The sequence below is a fragment of the Theropithecus gelada genome, chromosome 7b, assembly GCF_003255815.1.
Source record: "Theropithecus gelada isolate Dixy chromosome 7b, Tgel_1.0, whole genome shotgun sequence".
Classification (NCBI taxonomy): Eukaryota; Metazoa; Chordata; class Mammalia; order Primates; family Cercopithecidae; genus Theropithecus; species Theropithecus gelada.
This window is the reverse complement of record NC_037675.1, coordinates 51,039,248-51,058,034: the sequence shown is the minus strand read 5'-3', so window position 1 is coordinate 51,058,034 and position 18,787 is coordinate 51,039,248. Positions and strand designations below refer to the sequence as shown.

The following is an 18,787-nucleotide window of genomic DNA, read 5'->3' as shown; positions in this document are numbered from 1 at the left end:
TTACAGTCTTATCACATATTTACTGGTAAAATAATAGACACCTTACAAAAATAGAGTTAAGTGTTACCATAGTCACAAAGCCAATGGATACATGGGTTCCTCCCAAAGCATGGTCCCCAGACCAGTAGCAGCACCACCTGGCAACTTTTCTTCTCATAGTAATGTTTGCAGTGAATCATAATTTTACTTGTTGACAATCTTTCAATTTTCTCAAAGGATGATCATTTTTAAAATTGCAGAGGGTAGAATAATGTTTACATTTTTAAATCTGTTTTCCTAAAGTACATGCTCAGAACTCATTTTTGCCATAATAAACTTTAGAGGGCGGGCATGGTTCCTGTTTCCAAAAACTTCTAATCACTTCTACTTCACCAAGCAACTGGTTCTTATAGATTAAACTTATGACCACTCTCTTCTTTTTTTTTAAGATTTCTTTCTTTCTTTCTTTCTTTTTTTTTGAGACAGAGTCTCTCTCTGTTGCCCAGGCTGAAGTGCAGTGGCGCGATCTCGGCTCACTGCAACCTCCGTCTCCCGGTTCAAGCGATTCTCCTGCCTCAGCTTCCCGAGTAGCTGGGACTACAGGTGCCTGCCACCGCGCACGGCTAATTTTTTTTTTGTATTTTTAGTAGAGACTGGGTTTCACCGTGTTAGTCAGGATGGTCTTGATCTCCTGACCGCGTAATCTGCCCACCTCCACCTCCCAAAGTGTTAGGATTACAGGCGTGAGCCACCATGCCCAGCCAACCACTCTCTTCTTTATATCCTAAGATATAAAATTCTTTGTCAGCAAGGTAAAGACTTAGCAGCTATACTGTATTTAGCATCTCCTAGAGTGCTGAAATCCTCTATCACTACTCTAGATGATCTCTGTGCCAGTTTTACATTGTGTGTCAGAAATACATCATTTATTTTTGTCAGGCCTTGTCAAGCAAGACAAATAAGCTAAACAATTTACTTAGTTTAGAATCTATTTTTTAATTTTATTTAAATTGAAACGGTCTCACCATGTTACCCAGGCTGGTCTCAAACTCCTTGGTACAAGTGATCCTTCTGCCTCAGCCTCCCTAGTAGGTGGGATTATAGAAATGTGCCACCACACCCAGCTCATTTAGAGTCTAAATGAAAAAAACCCATTTGTGTTCCAGAAACTTCAGGACATGATATTTAGCTTAGAAACTGTATTGTAGGAGAAAAAAATTGAGTTATTTCACTGATGAATAAAAATAACTAGATATAAATAGAAGTTATATTCCTGAAAATTCTCAGCAATACTTTAAGTAGCAAAGCTTTAATGATATATCATTTTTAAAACTCAAAAACGACATAGAAACATGGGGAATTTTCAAAAATACCCATATACAAAGCAATATACATGAAATATGTGTGTGTATAAACATATATACACATATATACATGTATATATTTATTTACATTAATAATATAGAATAATACATACTAGTAGAAGGTAAAACTAATAAGACTGCATCTTGGTGAGTGCATCAATGGTTTTTTAAATTATCTGTTTAAAAATTTCATTTTTGTAATTCATAACTTCTTTCATTAATAATGATTTACTGTCTAATCAGTAAGAATAAGTAGAAAAATTAATATCACTACCCATGGACTCTTACCTAGAGGCCAGTCTGACCTATGAATAATTCTAGTGGACATATCTAAAAAGAGATGTATGTCAACAAGAGCTATTGTGGTTAAATATGAACATAATTTTTCTAAGTTGCACTAAAGTCGCTACCTGTCTAACAGAAGCAGGTATCTGTGATTAATGATATAAGAAAAGAAATTACTCTGCCAATAGCCATGAAGGCTAATACCACTAGATGAGATACCTCTTGCCAAATGGATACAAATGTTAAAGAGAGAAAACACATTTTTTCATAGTGTCAATTATGACAAATTGGTAGCTCCAAAAATGAGAAAGACCAGGCTCATTATTTCTAAGATGTTGAGGCTATACTGAATTGGAGGGAAATGTAAACAGTGATTACTATCTTACCCAAGATGCATCATGAACATCAAAACAGTCTTGGAGTTCACTGTGTCTCCTACACCCATAACCACCAAAATATATTAGTCTGAAAAACAAACACAAAAGGACACACTTTAGGAATTCTGTTTCCAGTTTGTTCATAGGAAGCTGAAAAAGATCCTCTCACCTTAACAACCCAAACACAAAATCACAGTTTAAAAAGAATAATTTCAGAGCTGAGGGAACAAAGAGACCTAAATAAATCAATTCCAGAAAGTGATGAGCTCTCAATGGGAAAGAAGAGATCCATAGCTGCTTTCATCCCTTGTGTAACAGCAAGAGGAAGAATCCAGCACACACAGGGTTTGTAAGAAGAAGCTACTCAAATTTTTAACAGCTACATTTATATTGGCATGGCAAATTAGATTTATTTATTTATTCTTTTTGAGACACGGTTTCCCTCTGTCACCCAGGCTTGAGTGCAGTAGCATGAACATGATCTCGGCTCACTGCAATCTCCACCTCCCGGGTTCAAGCAGTCCTCCTGCCTCAGACCCCTGAGTAGCTGTGACTACAGGTGTGTGCCACCATGCCTGGCTAATTTTTGTATTTTTGTAGAGATGGGGTTTCACCATATTGCCCAGGCTGGTCTTGAACTCTTGGGGTCAGGTAATCCTCCCACCCTGGCCTCTCAAAGTGCTGGGATTACAGGCGTGATATGGTTTGGCTGTGTCCCTACCCAAATTTCATCTTGAATTCCCATGTGCTGTGGGAGGGATCCAATGGGAGGCAACTGAATCATGGGGACAGATCTTTCCCAGGCTGTTCTCGTGATAGTGAATAAGTGTCATGAGATCTGATGGGTTTTTTTTTTTTTTTTGAGACAGAGTCTCACTCTTGTCTCCCAGGCTGGAGTGCAGTGGCGTGATCTCTGCTCATGGCAACCTCCGCCTCCCGGAGTGAATCTCCTGCCTCAGCCTCCCGAGTAGCTGGGATTACAGACGCCTGTCACCATGCCTGGCTCATTTTTGTATTCTTAGTAGAGATACGATTTCACCATGTTGGCCAGGCTGGTGTCGAACTCCTGACCTCAAGTGATCTGCCCACCTTGGCCTCCCAAAGTGCTGGGATTACAGGCATGAGCCACTGCACCCACTGATCTGATGGTTTTCAAAAGGGGAGTTTCCCTCCACAAGCTCTCTTCTCTTATCTGCCGCCATGTGAGACTTGCCTTTCACTTTGAGCCATAATTGTGAGGCCTCCCCAGCCACATGGAACTGTAAGTCCAATAAACCTCTTTCTCTTGTAAATTGCCCAGTCTTGGGTATGTCATTATCAGTAGTGTGAAAAACGCCTAATACAAGGCTTGAGCCATGGCCCCGGCCCCAAATTAGCATGTGAAGAAACCCAGCCGCTCTCTTCCACAGGAGGCCTACAGGCTGCTGCTTGTGCTGCCGCCATGTCTCTAGTGATCCCTGAAAAGTTTCAGCATATTTTGCGAGTACCAACATCGATGGGCGGCGGAAAATAGCCTTTGCCATTACTGCCATTAAGGGTGTGGGCCGAAGATATGCTCATGTGGTGTTGAGGAAAGCAGACACTGACCTCACCAAGAGGGCGGGAGAACTCACTGAGGATGAGGTGGAACGTGTGATCACCATTATGCAGAATCCACACCAGTACAAGATTCCAGACTGGTTCTTGAACAGACAGAAGGATGTAAAGGATGGAAAATATAGCCAGGTCCTAGCCAATGGTCTGGACAACAACCTCCGTGAAGACCTGGAGCGACTGAAGAAGATTCAGGCCCATAGAGGGCTGCGCCACTTCTGGGGCCTTTGTGTCCAAGGCCAGCACACCAAGACCACTGGCAGCCGGGGCCGCACCGTGGGTGTGTCCAAGAAGAAATAAGTCTGTAGGCCTTGTCTGTTAATAAATAGTTTATACATCTTAAAAAAAAAAAAAAAAAGAAAAGAAAAAGAAACCCAGCCATAAAGGGAATTTAACCTACTCCTTAACTCTTTCACATAATCTTCAGGGAGGGATGAGGGTCAGTCACCAACAGCTGGAGGCAGAGGAGAGCTGAGAAAATCCCCTTTAGGCAATCTAAGCTTTGGACTACTAAAGTTTGGGATGCAAACAGGAGATCTGAAAGAAACACCTCAGGGGCATGCCAAACATTTACACCCTATAGAGTACCTGCCCTCCAAAGGCCAGGGGAGGAAATGCAAGGCTGAAAGAGGTCTTCCAGGGTGCAGAAAGCATAAAGTGGGATCAGAGAGCAAAGAGAATTGCCTCGTGGCCCAATGACCTACCAACTGGACTATAAAACATGGAGAGATCTCCCACAGTTCTGAGAGGCAGGAATGCAGCTGTGAAGCACAGCAGAAAATCTCAGTGCTCAAATAGGGATCCCTAGTATAGGAAAGTACTGTTCTAAAACATTTGAAGCCAGAGGTAAAACTCAGTCAAACTAAAGCTACAACAAAGCCCAAATACAAATTACCTACAAATTAGACTGACTCAGCTCTTACTCTAGCAACCTAAAAAAGAAGAAAGGGCATGTCCCTTTCTGAAGATAAATATAATTTATTCCAATCTTTACTGTTCTTTCAGACAGAAGATCTGACATATAATTTAAAAACTACAGGGAGGTTGAGGCAGGTGGATTGCTTGAGGGCAGGAGTTTGAGATCAGCCTAGGCAACATAAGGAGACCTGTCTCCACAAGAAATTTTTTAAAAAAGAAAAAGGAAAGAAAGGTGTGGCAGTGCATACCTGTAGTCTCAGCTACCCAGGTGGCTGAGGTGGGAAGACTGCTTGAACTCAGAGTTCAAGGTTGTACTGAGTTATGATCACACCACTGCACTCCAGCCTGAGTGAGATGAGACCTTGTCTCAGTTGTACCCAGTTATGATCACATCAGTGCACTCCAGCCTGGGTAAGAGTGAGACCTTGTCTCAGTTGTACCGAGTCACCTCTGTACTCCAGCCTGAGTGAGGTGAGACCTTGTCTCAGTTGTATCGAGTTATGATCACACCACTGCACTCCAGCCTGAGTGAGGTGAGACCTTGTCTCAGTTGTACTGAGCCACCACTGCACTACAGCCTGAGTGAGAGTGAGATCTTGTCTCAAAAAAATAAAAATTACAAAATACACAAAAAGGCACAAAAAAGCGGCCCATGATGATGAAAGAAAAGACTCAATATAAATAGACTCAGAAAGAGGTGGTCTAGATAATGGAATTATCAGAAAGGGCCTTTAAAAAAACTATGATGAGGATACTAATAGTGGAAAAATGTGGACAAGATGCAGGAATAAATGGGTAATTTGAGCAAAGAGATAGAAACATAAAAAAGAACTAAATGGAAATGCTAAAAATAGAAAAGATGTCAGAACTAAAGAATTCATTATATAGGTTAAACAGCAAACTTTTTTAAAAAAACTTCCTTTCTGGAACTTGATAATTAATAAACTTGGCACAGCAATGGAAAACATCAGTAAACTTGAAGACAAGTCAATAGATTCATAAAAAATATCCAAGTTAAAACACAAAGAAAAGGAAAGAATGGGAAGAAAAGAAACAGGTAGCCAAAGCTTTGTGGAACAGTATCAAAATGGTCTAACATGCATGTAATGGGAGTCCCAGAAGGGGAGACAAAGAAATATGGAAAAGAAATATTTGATAATTTAATTACTAAGAAACTGATGGAAGCTATCAACCTCCAAACCCAAGAAGCTCAGCACACTCCAAGTAAGATAAATATAAAGGAACTACACCAAGGCATAATAAATCAAATTATTTAAGGGCAAAAATACAGAAAAGATAAAGACAAAAAAAAGACATATACAGAGAAACAAAAACACAAATGAGGGTAAATTTGTCACAAAAAAGATGGAAGCCAGACTGGGCACAGTGGGTCACACCTGCAATACCAGCAGTGTGGCGGGCTGAGGCAGGAGGACTGCTTGAACCCAGGAGTTTCAGGTCAGCCTGGGCAACATAGTGAGATCCCCATCTCTACAAAAAATAAAAAAAGGCTGAGTGCTGTGGCTTATGCCTGTAATCCCAACACTTTGGGAGGCCAAGGCAGGCAGATCACCTGAGGTCAGGAGTTTGAGACGAGCCTGACCAACATGGAGAAACCCCATCTCTACAAAAAATACAAAATTAGCTGGGTTTGGTGGCACATGCCTGTAATCCCAGCTACCCAGGAGGCTGAGACAGGAGAATTGCTTGAACCCGGGTGACAGAGGTTGCGGTGAGCCAAGATTGCGCCATTGCACTTCAGCCTGGGCAACAACGGCAAAGCTCCATCTCAAAAAAAAAAAAAAAAAAAAAAAAAAAAAATTAGCTGAGTGTGGTGGCATGCACTTGTAGTCCTAGCTACTTGAGAGGAGGAAGGAGGAACACTTGAGCCCAGGAGTCTGAGGCTGCAGTGAGCCATGATTACATCACTGCACTTCAGCCTGGGTGAGTGATGGAGTGATATAACACAAAATAACACAAAAATAACACAAAAATAATAATAATAAATAAAGGAAATAAATAAAAGTAAGAAAGGAAGGGAAGAAAAAAGAGAAAGAAAAATGGAGGCCAAAAAGCAATGTAATAAAACCTGTAAAGTGCTGAGAGAAAAAAAATCCTGTTAACCCAAATGGTCAAAGAAGAAATCATAAGGGAAATTAGAAATTACCTTGAGATAAATGAAAACAAAAACAACAAAACTTATGAGATGCAGCGAAGGCACGGCTCAGAGGGAAATGTATCACTATAAATGCCTACATTAAAAATAAAATCTCAAATCCATAACGTAACTGTACAAGTTAAGGAATTAGACAAGAACAAACTAAACTTACAGAGAGCAGAAGGAAGAAAATGATAAAGGTTGGAGGCAAGATAAAATAGTGAATAGAAAAACAATCAAGAAAAACAACAGACCAGACAGGGTGGCTCATGGCTGTAATCCCAGCACTTTTGAGAGGCCAAGGCAGGCTGATCACTTCCGGTCAGGAGTTCAAGACCAGCTTGGCCAACATGGTGAAACCTCGTCTCTACTAAAAATACAAAAAAATTAGGTGGGTGTGGTGGCAGGCGGCTGTAATCCCAGCTACTTGGGAGGCTGAGGCAGGAGAATCGCTTGAACCCAGGAGGCGGGGGTTGCAGTGAGCCACGATCATGTCACTGCACTCCAACCTGGGCAACAGAGTGAACAGAGTGAGACTACGACTCAAAAAAAAAAAAAGAAAGAAAGAAAAGAAAAGAAAAGAAAGAAAAGCAACAAAACAAAAGTTGATTCTTTGAAAAGATCAACAAAATTGACAAATGCTTAGACAGCTGTACTAAGAAAAAAGTGAGCAGATTCAAATTACTAAAATCAGAAGTGAAGATACTACAGAATAAAAAGGATGACAAAAGAATACTATGCTGGGCATGCTGGTTCACATCTTTAATCCCAGCACTTTGGGAGGCCGAGGTAGGCAGATTGCCTGAGTCCAGGAGTTCAAGACCAGCCTGGCCAACATGGTGAAACCTTGTTTCTAAAAGTACAAAAAACTCAGCTGTGCGTGATGGCGTGCACCTGTAGTCCCGCCTGTTTGGGAGGCTGAGGTAGGAGAATCACCTGAGCTTAGGAGGTAGAGGCTGCAGCAAACCAAGACAGTACCACTACACTCCTGCCTGGGCAACCAGAGTGAGACCCTGTCTCAAAAACAAACAAACAACAGCAACAACAAAAAAACAGAATACCATGAAGAAGGGTGTATCAACAAGTTGGATAACTTAGATGAAATGGAAAACTTCCTGGAAAGATGCACACCCTCAATGCCGGGCACAGTGGTTCATGCCTGTAATCCTAGCAATTTGGGAGGCTGCGGTGAAAGGATCACTTGAAGCCAAGAGTCTGAGACCAGCCTGGCAACATAATGAGACCCTATCCCTACAAATAATAAAAATCTTAGTCAGGGATGGTGGCACGTGCCTGTAGTCCCAGCTATTCAGGAGGCTGAGGTGGAAGGACTGCTTGAGGGTTCAAGGAGTTCAAAGCTGCAGTAAGCCATGATAGCACCACTGCACTCCAGTCTGGGTAACAGAGAAAGAGCCTGACTCTTATAAAAACAAAAACAAAATATATCTCAAGAAGAAATAGAAAATCTGAATAAACCTATAACAAGTAAGACGAGGCCGGGCGCGGTGGCTCAAGCCTGTAATCCCAGCACTTTGGGAGGCCGAGGCGGGTGGATCACGAGGTCAGGAGATCGAGACTATCCTGGCTAACATGGTGAAACCCCGTCTCTACTAAAAATACAAAAAACTAGCCGGGCGTGGTGGCGGGCGCCTGTAGTCTCAGCTACTTGGGAGGCTGAGGCAGGAGAATGGCGTGAACCCGGGAGGCGGAGCTTGCAGTGAGCCGAGATCACGCCACTGCACTCCAGCCTGGGAGCACAGCGAGACTCCGTCTCAAAAAAAAAAAAAAAACAAGTAAGACGATTGAATCAGTAATCAAAACCCTCCCAAGAAAGAAAAGCCCAAGACCAAATGGCTTCACTGGCGAATTCTACCAAATATTTTAAAAAGAATTAACACCAATCCCACTCAAACTCTTCCAAAAAAAAAAAAAGAAAAAAAGTGAGGAGGGAATACTTCCTAACTTAGTTTGAGACTAGCATTACCATGATACCAAAGCAAGACAAATAAAATACAACTAAATATATCTGATAAGGGATCAACACCCAGAATATGTAAAGTACTACTGTAACGTAACATCAAAAAGACAGACAACTCGTTTTTTTAAATGGGTAAACGATTTGAATAGACATTTCTCCAAAGAAGATGTACAAATGTCCAATAAGCCAACATCATTAGTCATTAGGAAAATACAAATCAAAATCACAATGAAATGCTATTTCACATCTGCTAGTATAGCTATTATTAAACACACACACACACACACACACACACACCCCCAAAATAAGCATAGGTGAGGATGTGGGGAAACTGGAACCCTTGTTTCTTGCTGGTGGGAATGTAAAATGGTATAATCACTAAGGAAGATAGTTGGTGGTTCCTCAAAAACTGAAACATAGATTCACCAAATGACCCAGCAGTTCTATTCTTAACATATATACTCAAAAGAATTGAAAATTGAATCAAACAAAGTTATATGCCAACACTGACAGCAGCATTATTCACAAATAGCCAAAAAGTAGAAACAACCCAAGCATCTATCAACATATAAATGGCTAAACAACACGCGGTATATATATACAGTGGAATATTACTCAGCGATAAAAAGGAATAATATATGCTACAACATAATGCACCTTGAAAACATCATGTTAAGTGAAATAAGGCAGACAAAAAGAACAAACATTTTATAATTCAATTTTTATGACATACCTATTATCTGCTTATTCGTAAATTATTATAGACGGAAAGATTAGAGGTCACCAGGGGTTGGAAAGAAGGGAGAATGGGGAGATATTGCTTAATGGGTACAGAGTTTCTGTTTGGAGTAATTAAAAAGTTTGGAAGTAGGTACTGGTGATGGTTGCACAACATTATGAAGGTAATTAATGCCACTGGATTGTATACTTAATATAGTTAAAATGAAAAATTTTATGTTTTATGTATTTACCACAACCTTTCAAAAAGGTGTAGCAAGCCGGGTGTGGTATCTCATGGCTGTAATCCCAGCACTTTGGGAGGCTGAGGTGGGCGGATCACCTGAGGTCTGGAGTTTGAGACCAGCCTGGCCAACATGGTGAAACCCTGTCTCTACCAAAAATACAAAAATTATCTGGGCATGATGGCAGGCACCTGTAACCCCAGCTATTTGGGAGGCTGAAGCAGGAGAATCCCTTGAACCAGGAGGCAGAGGTTGCAGTGAGTAGAGATCACGTCACTGCACTCCAGCCTGGGTGACAAGAGCTAGACTGTCTCAAAAAAAAAAAAAAAAAAAAAAAAGCATAGCAAAAGGCAAGTCTCCCTCCTACTCTGTCACTTAATTCCCTTGCCTAGGGCAATCACTGTTACTGGTTTCTTTTACATATTAACAACAACAAAAAAACCTTTAAAGGTCCAAAAATATAGGGTAGATTAACCTGGAAAAACAAAGGCAGAAAACCATAGTGGCTTACAGAAACACACGTCATTGTCATAAGCATTCAAAGATATTCCCTTTATATAAGCCTATATAAGGTTCAGCGATAGAGTTCAGTCCTATGTTTGCCTCTATCCCTTAAAATGCTTTTTGCAAACCAAAATGACAAAAAGTTAAGCATAACCAGGAGGCAAATCAACAAAGCTATCAATTACTCCTCCTAAAAAATTATGTATATACCTGTGAATAAAATTCAACGATATGTTGAAATGCTTGTTACAACCAAGTAAGATTTATATCAGAAACACGAGTATATCATATTAGAAAATATTTAATGACATCAGTACTTAAATGAGAAAAAAACCTCAAACGACTTTAAAAGAAAAAGTATTTAATAAAAATCAATACTCATTGCTCATAAACATCTAGGTTTAAAAGGTAAGGCTATGTTTTATCTTTTATTTTTTATATACATATCTTTTTTTTTTTTTTTTTTTTAAAGACAGAGTCTTGCTCTGTCACCCAGGCTGGAGTGCAGTGGCGCAATCTCGGCTCACTGCAAGCTCCTGAGTAGCTGGGACTACAGGCGCCCGCCACCGCGCCCGGCTAACTTTTTGTATTTTTAGTAGAGACGGGGTTTCACTGTGGTCTCGATCTCCTGACCTCGTGATCCGCCCGCCTCGGCCTCCCAAAGTGCTGGGATTACAGGTGTGAGCCACCACGCCTGGACTATTTTTTTTTTTTTAGACAGAGTTTCACTCTTGTCACCCAGGCTGGAGTGTAATGGTACAACCTTAGGTCACTGAAACCTCCGCCTCCCAGGTTCAAGCAATTCTCTTGCCTCAGCCTCCTGAGTAGCTGGGACTACAAGTGCCTGCCACCACGCAAAAAAAATAATCTTTGTATTTTTAATAGAGATGGAGTTTCACCATGTTGGCCAGGCTGGTCTCGAACTCCTGACCTCAAGTGATCTGCCTGCCTCGGCCTCCTAAAGTGCTGGGCTTACAGGCGTGAGCCACTGCATCTGGTCTGTATTTTATATTTTATATATACTTTTATATATACTTAATATACTTAATATAATAAAGTAGGCTGGGCTTGGTGGCTCACGCCTGTAATCCCAGCACTTTGAGAGGCTGAGGCGGTCAGATCATGAGGTCAAGAGATCAAAACCATCCTTGCCAACATGGTGAAACCCCGTCTCTACTAAAAATACAAATATTAGCTGGGCGTGGTGGTGCATGCCTGTAATCCCAGCTACTTGGGAGGCTGAGGCAGGAGAAGAGCTTGAACCAGGGAGTCAGAGGTTGCAGTGAGCCAAGATCATGCCACTGCACTCCAGCCTGGGTGACAGAATGAGACTCTGTCTCATAATAATAATAAAGTAAAAAATATATAAATACATATACACTTAATATAATATACATAATATAAAATATATAATATATAATATATTAAGTATGCATTATATATAAAATATAAAATATATAAAAATAAGTCTCCATATATATGGAAATAAAGTATATATATATTTTCTATATATATGGAAATAAAGTGTACATGTAATTTCCACATATATGGAAATAAAGTATATACAAATATATAATATATTAAGTATATATATAAAAGTATATATAATATATAGACATTTTATATTATATATACTATGTGTTAAGTATATGTTAAAGTATATATTAAATAACATACTATACATGTATAGTATATGAGTCAGGGTATTTGAGTCAAATACTATACTATACATGAGTATATGAGTCAAATACTATACTATTCATATCCTCCTGCCTCAGCCTCCCAAGTAGCTGGGACCATAGGTGCATAGCATGCCACCACACCTGGCTATTTTTTTTCTAAATTTAGTAAAGATGGGGTTTTGCCATGTTGGCCAGGCTGGTCTCCAACTCTTGGCCCCAAGTGATCCTCCTACCGCAGCCCCCCAAAATGCTGGGATTATAGGCGAGAGCCACTAGGGAAGGCCGACATCAAATATTTCAAATCCCTGATTTTAAAATGGTAATTTAAAACCTTACTGACCACTTTGAAGGATACTAGAGAAATGACTCCTGAACACTGATCCAAAAGGGGAAAGAATCAAGCATTTATCCTGATTTTCCTATACAGTACCTTAGGGTTAATAAACAGTTAAAGAAAGCTTCTTTTTATAGAAGTATTCCACTAACAAATTAAGAACAAATAATAGAATTAGAATATCATCACTTTGCATATTCTCGTACAAAAATGGATCTAGGCAACAATCATCGGTGCTTGCTAACATACAGAGACAACCAAACATGTGCCTACTAATGTCTAAAAATAGTTAGCTATGGGCCGGGGGCGGTGGCTCACGCCTGTAATCCCAGCACTTTGGAAGGCCGAGGCGGGTGGATCACGAAGTCAGGATATCGAGACCATCCTGGCTAACATGGTAAAACCCTGTCTCTACTAAAAATACAAAAAAACAAAAAAACCCAAAAAACCAAAAAAAACCCGGGCGTGGTGGCGGGCGCCTGTAGTTTTAGCTACTCAGGAGGCTGAGACAGGAGAATGGCGTGAACCCAGGAGGCGGAGCTTGCAGTGAGCGGAGATCGCACCACTGCACTCCAGGCTGGGTGACACAGCGAGACTCCATCTCAAAAAAAAAAAAAAAAAAAAAGCTATGGGCCAGGCGTGCTGGCTCACGCCTGTAATCCCAGCACTTTCGGAGGCCGAGGAGGGTGGATCACCTGAGGTCAGGAAGTCAGGAGTTCAAGACCAGCCTGGTTAACATGGTGAAACCCCGTCTCTACTAAAAAATACAAAAATTAAGCCGGGTGCGGTGATTCATGCCTGTAATCCCAGCACTTTGGGAGGCGGAGGCAGGAGGATCACGAGGTCAGAAGTTCGAGACCAGCCTGGCCAATATGGTGAAACCCCATCTCTACTAAAAATACAAAAAAAAAAAAAAAAAAAAAAAAGGCCGGGCGCGGTGGCTCAAGCCTGTAATCCCAGCACTTTGGGAGGCCGAGACGGGCGGATCACGAGGTCAGGAGATCGAGACCATCCTGGCTAACACGGTGAAACCCCGTCTCTACTAAAAAATACAAAAAACTAGCCGGGCGCGGTGGCGGGCGCCTGTAGTCCCAACTACTCGGGAGGCTGAGGCAGGAGAATGGTGTGAACCCGGGAGGCGGAGCTTGCAGTGAGCTGAGATCCGGCCATTGCACTCCAGCCTGGGCGGCAGAGCGAGACTCCGTCTCACAAAAAAAAAAAAAAAAAAAAAAAAAAACTATTCAGGCGTGGCGGCACACGCCTGTAGTCCCAGCTTCAGGAGGCTGAGGCAGAAGAATCGCTTGAACCCAGGAGGCAGAGGTTGCAGTGAGCCGAGATTCCACCACTGCACTTCATCCTCGGCAATAGAGGGGGACTCCATCCGTCTCAAAAAAAAAAAAAAAAAAAATAGCCGGGCATGGTAGTAGGTGCCTGTAATCCCAGCTACTTAGGAGGCTGAGCTCGCAGGAGAATCACTTGAACCCAGAAGGCAGAGGTTGCAGTGAGCTGAGATCGCACCATTGCACTCCAGCCTAGGCAACAGAAGAAGACTCCATCGCAAAACAAACAAACAAACAAACATAGCTATGAAGTACTTTTTATTTGCTCCCAAACCAACAACCAACACAAGAACATTAATTTGCTTAAGTTTCTAGATCTAAGTACCAATTTACAGAAAATAGAAGGTGTAGATGAATACGTTAAATGATATCAGAGATACAACCAACATAGTGCAGACTATTGGGATTCTACAGCCAAATGACATGGTTTCTTTATCAAATAAATTTCAAGAACAAAACAACAAAAAAAGACCAAAAGGAAATATCTAGAATAAAAGCAACTTGAAAGGCATATTGGCCGGGTGCAGTGGCTCATGCCTGTAATCCCAGCACCTTGGGAGGCCAAAGCAGGTGGATCACAAGGTCAGATCGAGACCATCCTGGCTAACACGGTAAAACCTGGTCTCTACTAAAAATACAAAAAAATTAGCCAGGCATGGTGGTATGTGCCTGTCGTCCCAGCTACTCAGGAGGGTGAGGCAGGAGAATTGCTTGAACTTGGGAGGCAGAGGTTACAGTGAGCCGAAATGGCACCACTGCATTCCAGCCTGGGCGACAGAGAGAGATTCTGCCTCAAAAAAAAAAAAAAAAAAAAAAAAAGACATATAAATTGATTGCAATGTATAGACCTTATCTAGTCCTCTACTGAACAAATTGTTTAAAAACATTTAAGAGACAAACAAGCAAATCTGAAAACTGGAAATTGAATACCGAATGATATTTTAAAACACAAATAAAATTTAATAAAGTAATTAGCAATGAAGAAAACCCTTAAAACAAAAAATATAAGAACTCAAATAACAAAGTTGATGGCCATAAAATATGAGGAGCTGAAACAGAATTGTTAGAAATTAGGAAAGAAGGCCAGGCACAGTGGCTCACACCTGTAATCCCAGCACTTTGGGAGGCCAAGGCGGGTAAATCATGAGGTCAGGAGTTCGAGACTAGCCTGGCCAACATGGCGAAACCCCATCTCTACTAAAAATACAAAAATTAGGGCCAGGCGCGGTGGCTCATGCTTGTAATCCCAGCACTTTGGGAGGCCGAGGCTGGGGGACCACAAGCACAGGGGATTGAGATCATCCTGGCTAACACAGTGAAACACAGTCTCTACTAAAAATACAAAAAAAATTAGCCAGCTTGGTAGCACACCCCTATTGTCCCAGCTACTTGGGAGGCTGAGGCAAGAGAATTGCTTGAACCTGGGAGATGGAGGTTGCAGTGAGCTAAGATCGCGCCAGTGCATTCCAGCCTAGGTGATAGAGTAAGACTCTGTCTCAAAAATAAATAAATAAATAAAATAAAAACACAAAAATTAGCCGAGCATGGTGGCAGGCGCCTGTAATCCCAGCTACTCAGGAGGCTGAGGCCAGAGAATCGCTTGAACCTGGGAGGCAGAGGTTGCAGTGAGCAGAGATCATGCCATTGCACTCCAGCCTGAGTGACAGAGTGAGGCTCCATCTCCAAAAAACAAAAAACAAAAAATCAGGAAAGAAATAAAAGGGGAGAAAAACTCATTTCAGAAATGAAGACAATGTTACAAACAGCAAAGAGACAACTATCACAGAAAATACAGTAAAGGACATAAAGAATAAAAATGTGAAAAACCACAAAGAATAGTTAAAAAGAATTAGCAAGAAATGATAAACAGGAAGTGGGGAGCTAAAATGTTCATCACTAAAGTTCCCCTTCTTCCCAAAAATGGAACAGAAGGATTACAAACGTAACTCACAAAAACTGGTGTTGAAGGAAGGGGAGGCAGAGAGGGATGAAGAGGCTACCATCTAGTTTTATTGATGCTCAGAGTAGGGGCATGATGTATGTTGTTCAGAGAAAAAGAATGAGTAATATGTGAAAGTATAAACATAAGCACTGGATTTACTCAAGGTCCTACCCAGTGCAATAAGGAAACAAAAAGTTTAAAGATTAGAAAGGAAGAAATACAACGGGCATTATCCACAGATATTCCGATTATTTAGAAAATCAATTGCTATCCTGAAAAAACTCGTACCTTTAAGTGTTCTGTATTTTAGCCAAAAGTTGTTATCTTTGCTTAGGTAGACATAATGCATTAAGTGCAACTGCTGCATTACCTGTCTTTATATACCCAGCAGGAAAGTTTATCACGTGGTGTGGGTGGTTGTCCTTCAAAGTTGGTGATTTTTTCCCAAACGTAGGTTCCATCTCGTGTTCGTAAATTAACAAAATAAAGCTTTAAAAGACGAGAACACTATTAGCAGACACGGCATTTAAAAATTAAATCTACATCAGAGGGAATGTGATCCAAGAATTAATACTATTTTTTTCTTTTTAATAGGTAAGCTTGTTACCTATTAAAAATTAAAAATTGTAGAATTAATAAAAACGAGACAGTTTTAGGAGTAAAAATGATATATAAAACATATTAAAATAGGTCTTTCCCATCCTGCTCTTATCCTATGAATATCAATTAAATATGCAGTTAATTCCGAAGCAGAAAGACACAGAAGAAGAGAAAAGCAGAACTGCTGCATTTTCAATCTAGCTTTAAAATCTTTAATCATAAGTTTAAGGTTTTCTATATATATCTGCTTTTTAAAATATTTGTAACTTGTGAGATGAAATGATACATTAAATATTACATTTTGCTGCACTCTTGAATTAAAGAAATTATTACTCGATTGCTGTATCCTTTGTCATCATATCCTCCAAAAATGTACAGCTTTCCATTAATGCAAGCACCACAGCTTCCTGACATGGAGGCTGGGAGTTCTCCTTCCATGAGGTGCATTCTCCTGCAGCAAGAATAACATGGAATCCCATAACTTTCCAGAAAGGCAAATTAAAATTCTCTTTAAACTCCATGAGTACTTTTGTCAGTGAAAACTGTCACTGTCAATTACAATTATAATGTAATGGTGACCAATAATGTAAAAACTCTAAGAAGATCCAGGGTAAAAATTTTTCAATTTGCTGGGAAAAAAAAAAAATCACAAAAATTTCACACATCACTAGAACTGGGAATTTGCAGAATAAAACAAAATCTTCAGAGACAGCACTGGTCTTGAGAGAAATACTAAAAGACAAAAAATGAAGCAGGGAAGACAGCAGGGGAATGAAAGCATCAGAAAATTAAAGCATTGAAAGAAAAGGAAAGAGAGACTTCAAAAATGTAGCAGTATATTCAAAGTATGGTCTCAAATTCCCTAAAGTCTACAGAAACATTTATAATAGAAATTAAGATCAGACAGTATGCAATTTAAAATTACTTACCACAACCCACTATCAATATCATAGGTCCAAATTTCATCATTAGGCAAATATACTTCATTGTCTTCAATAGACTAAAAATACAGAATACATAAAATTATGTTTATCAAGTACATAGCAAACAGTTACACAGCTTCTCAGGATGAGAAAAATTGCTAGGAAAATACTATAAAACACAAAAGAAGGCTCAAGGATTTTTTTCAAAATAAAATAAAATATATCAAAAGAAAACGAAAGAAAGATTTTCTAAGAGAAAGTGGGAAAACAATAAAGGATCCAAATAAAACATAGCAAGTATATAAGTCTCAAGAAAATACTTAGGACAATTAAACCTTTAAAAGGGGCTTTATGTAAAAGAAAACAGCAAAACAATAAGATTTAGAGCAGAATATTAAAGACTATAAAGCCAGGAAGAAAAAGATCATCAAAAAAGGGCAATATATTTTGGGTGACAGGAAGTATTAATGGAGGAAATTTTTAAAAGATACAACTAAATATCTTATTAAGATATCTCAGATACTTTAATTCACTGAACATATTTTTTGAGTGCCTACTATATGCAAGGCATAGTATTAGTTGTTCATTAAATCTAGAATATAAGGATCACAATACATTTAACTAATCAAAATGACAACTCTGAACTTGAATAATCTCTAAAGAAGCTGATCACACTATCCTGGCTAACATGGTGAAACCCCGTCTCTACTAAAAAAATACAAAAAACTAGCCGGGCGTGGTGGCGGGCGCCTGTAGTCTCAGCTACTTGGGAGGCTGAGCGGGAGAATGGCGTGAACCCGGGAGGCGGAGCTTGCAGTGAGCCGAGATCACGCCACTGCACTCCAGCCTGGGAGACACAGCGAGACTCCGTCTCAAAAAAAAAAAAAAAAAAGAAGCTGATCACAAATAGAATAGCACATTCTTACATTCATGATGAAAAGAGAAGTCAGACTTGTATAACAATCTTACTTATTTTGAGCTTAAACAAACTTAGGGCTTAAAATAAATTTTTACACAAATCTGTCATAGTTCTCAGAATCTATATAATAATTCAAACATAACCAGCTGGGCACAGTGGCTCAGCCAGCACTTTGTAATCCCAGCACAGTGTAATCCCAGCACTTTGGGAGGCTGAGGCAGGTGGATCACCTGAAGTTAGGAGTTTGAGACCAGCCTGGCCAACATAGTGAAACTCCACCTCTACTAAAAATACAAAAAATCTAGCTGGGCATGGTGGCATATGCCTGTAATCCCAGCTACTCAGGAGGCTGGAGGAGGAGAATTGCTTGAACCTGGGAGGCAGAGGTTGCAGTGAGCTGAAATTGTGACACTGCACTCCAGCCTGGGCAAAAGAGTGAGAATTCGTCTCAAAAACAAACAAAACAAACAAACAAACAAACAAAAAACTAGAATTTTAAAATAGCACTTTAAGAATTTCTAAAACTAATACATGTTATTAACATGCTAAGAAGATTTAGCTGTTTCTCACTATATGTTCTTTAAATTTAAAAATAGGCCGGGTGTAGTGGCTCATTCCTGTAATCCCAGCACTTTGGGAGGCCAAGGCAGGAGGATTGCTTGAATCCAGGAATTCAAGACCAGCCTGGGCATCATAGCCAGACCCTGACTCTAAAAAAAAAAAAAAAAAAAAAAAAAAAACCAAAATATTAGTTAGGCCTGGTGGCACACGCCTGTAGTCCTAGTTACTCAGGAGGCTGCGGTGGGAGGATCACTTGAGCTCAGGAGTTCGAGGCTGCAGTGAGCTATGCTAGTACCACTGCACTCCAGCCTAGGTGAAAGAGGCAGACCCTGTTTCTTAAAAACAAAAACAAAAAAAAAAAAAAAAAA

General features: G+C 40.2%; 1 protein-coding gene and 1 pseudogene across 1 annotated transcript in view; one reads left to right on the top strand and one right to left on the bottom strand.

Moving 5' to 3' along the window:
* The window catches only part of KLHDC1 (kelch domain containing 1), a 62,782-nt gene that overhangs the window by 28,543 nt on the left and 15,452 nt on the right, over window positions 1–18,787 (bottom strand). The window contains exons 2-5 of the mRNA XM_025392237.1: window positions 16,946–17,016; window positions 16,350–16,467; window positions 15,787–15,905; window positions 2,015–2,093 (exon numbers count right to left, since the gene is read on the bottom strand). Coding sequence (XP_025248022.1) covers window positions 2,015–2,093; window positions 15,787–15,905; window positions 16,350–16,467; window positions 16,946–17,016 — 387 coding nt within the window. The remainder of the gene's footprint in view (window positions 1–2,014; window positions 2,094–15,786; window positions 15,906–16,349; window positions 16,468–16,945; window positions 17,017–18,787) is intronic.
* Window positions 3,447–3,919, top strand: LOC112628910 (annotated as a pseudogene).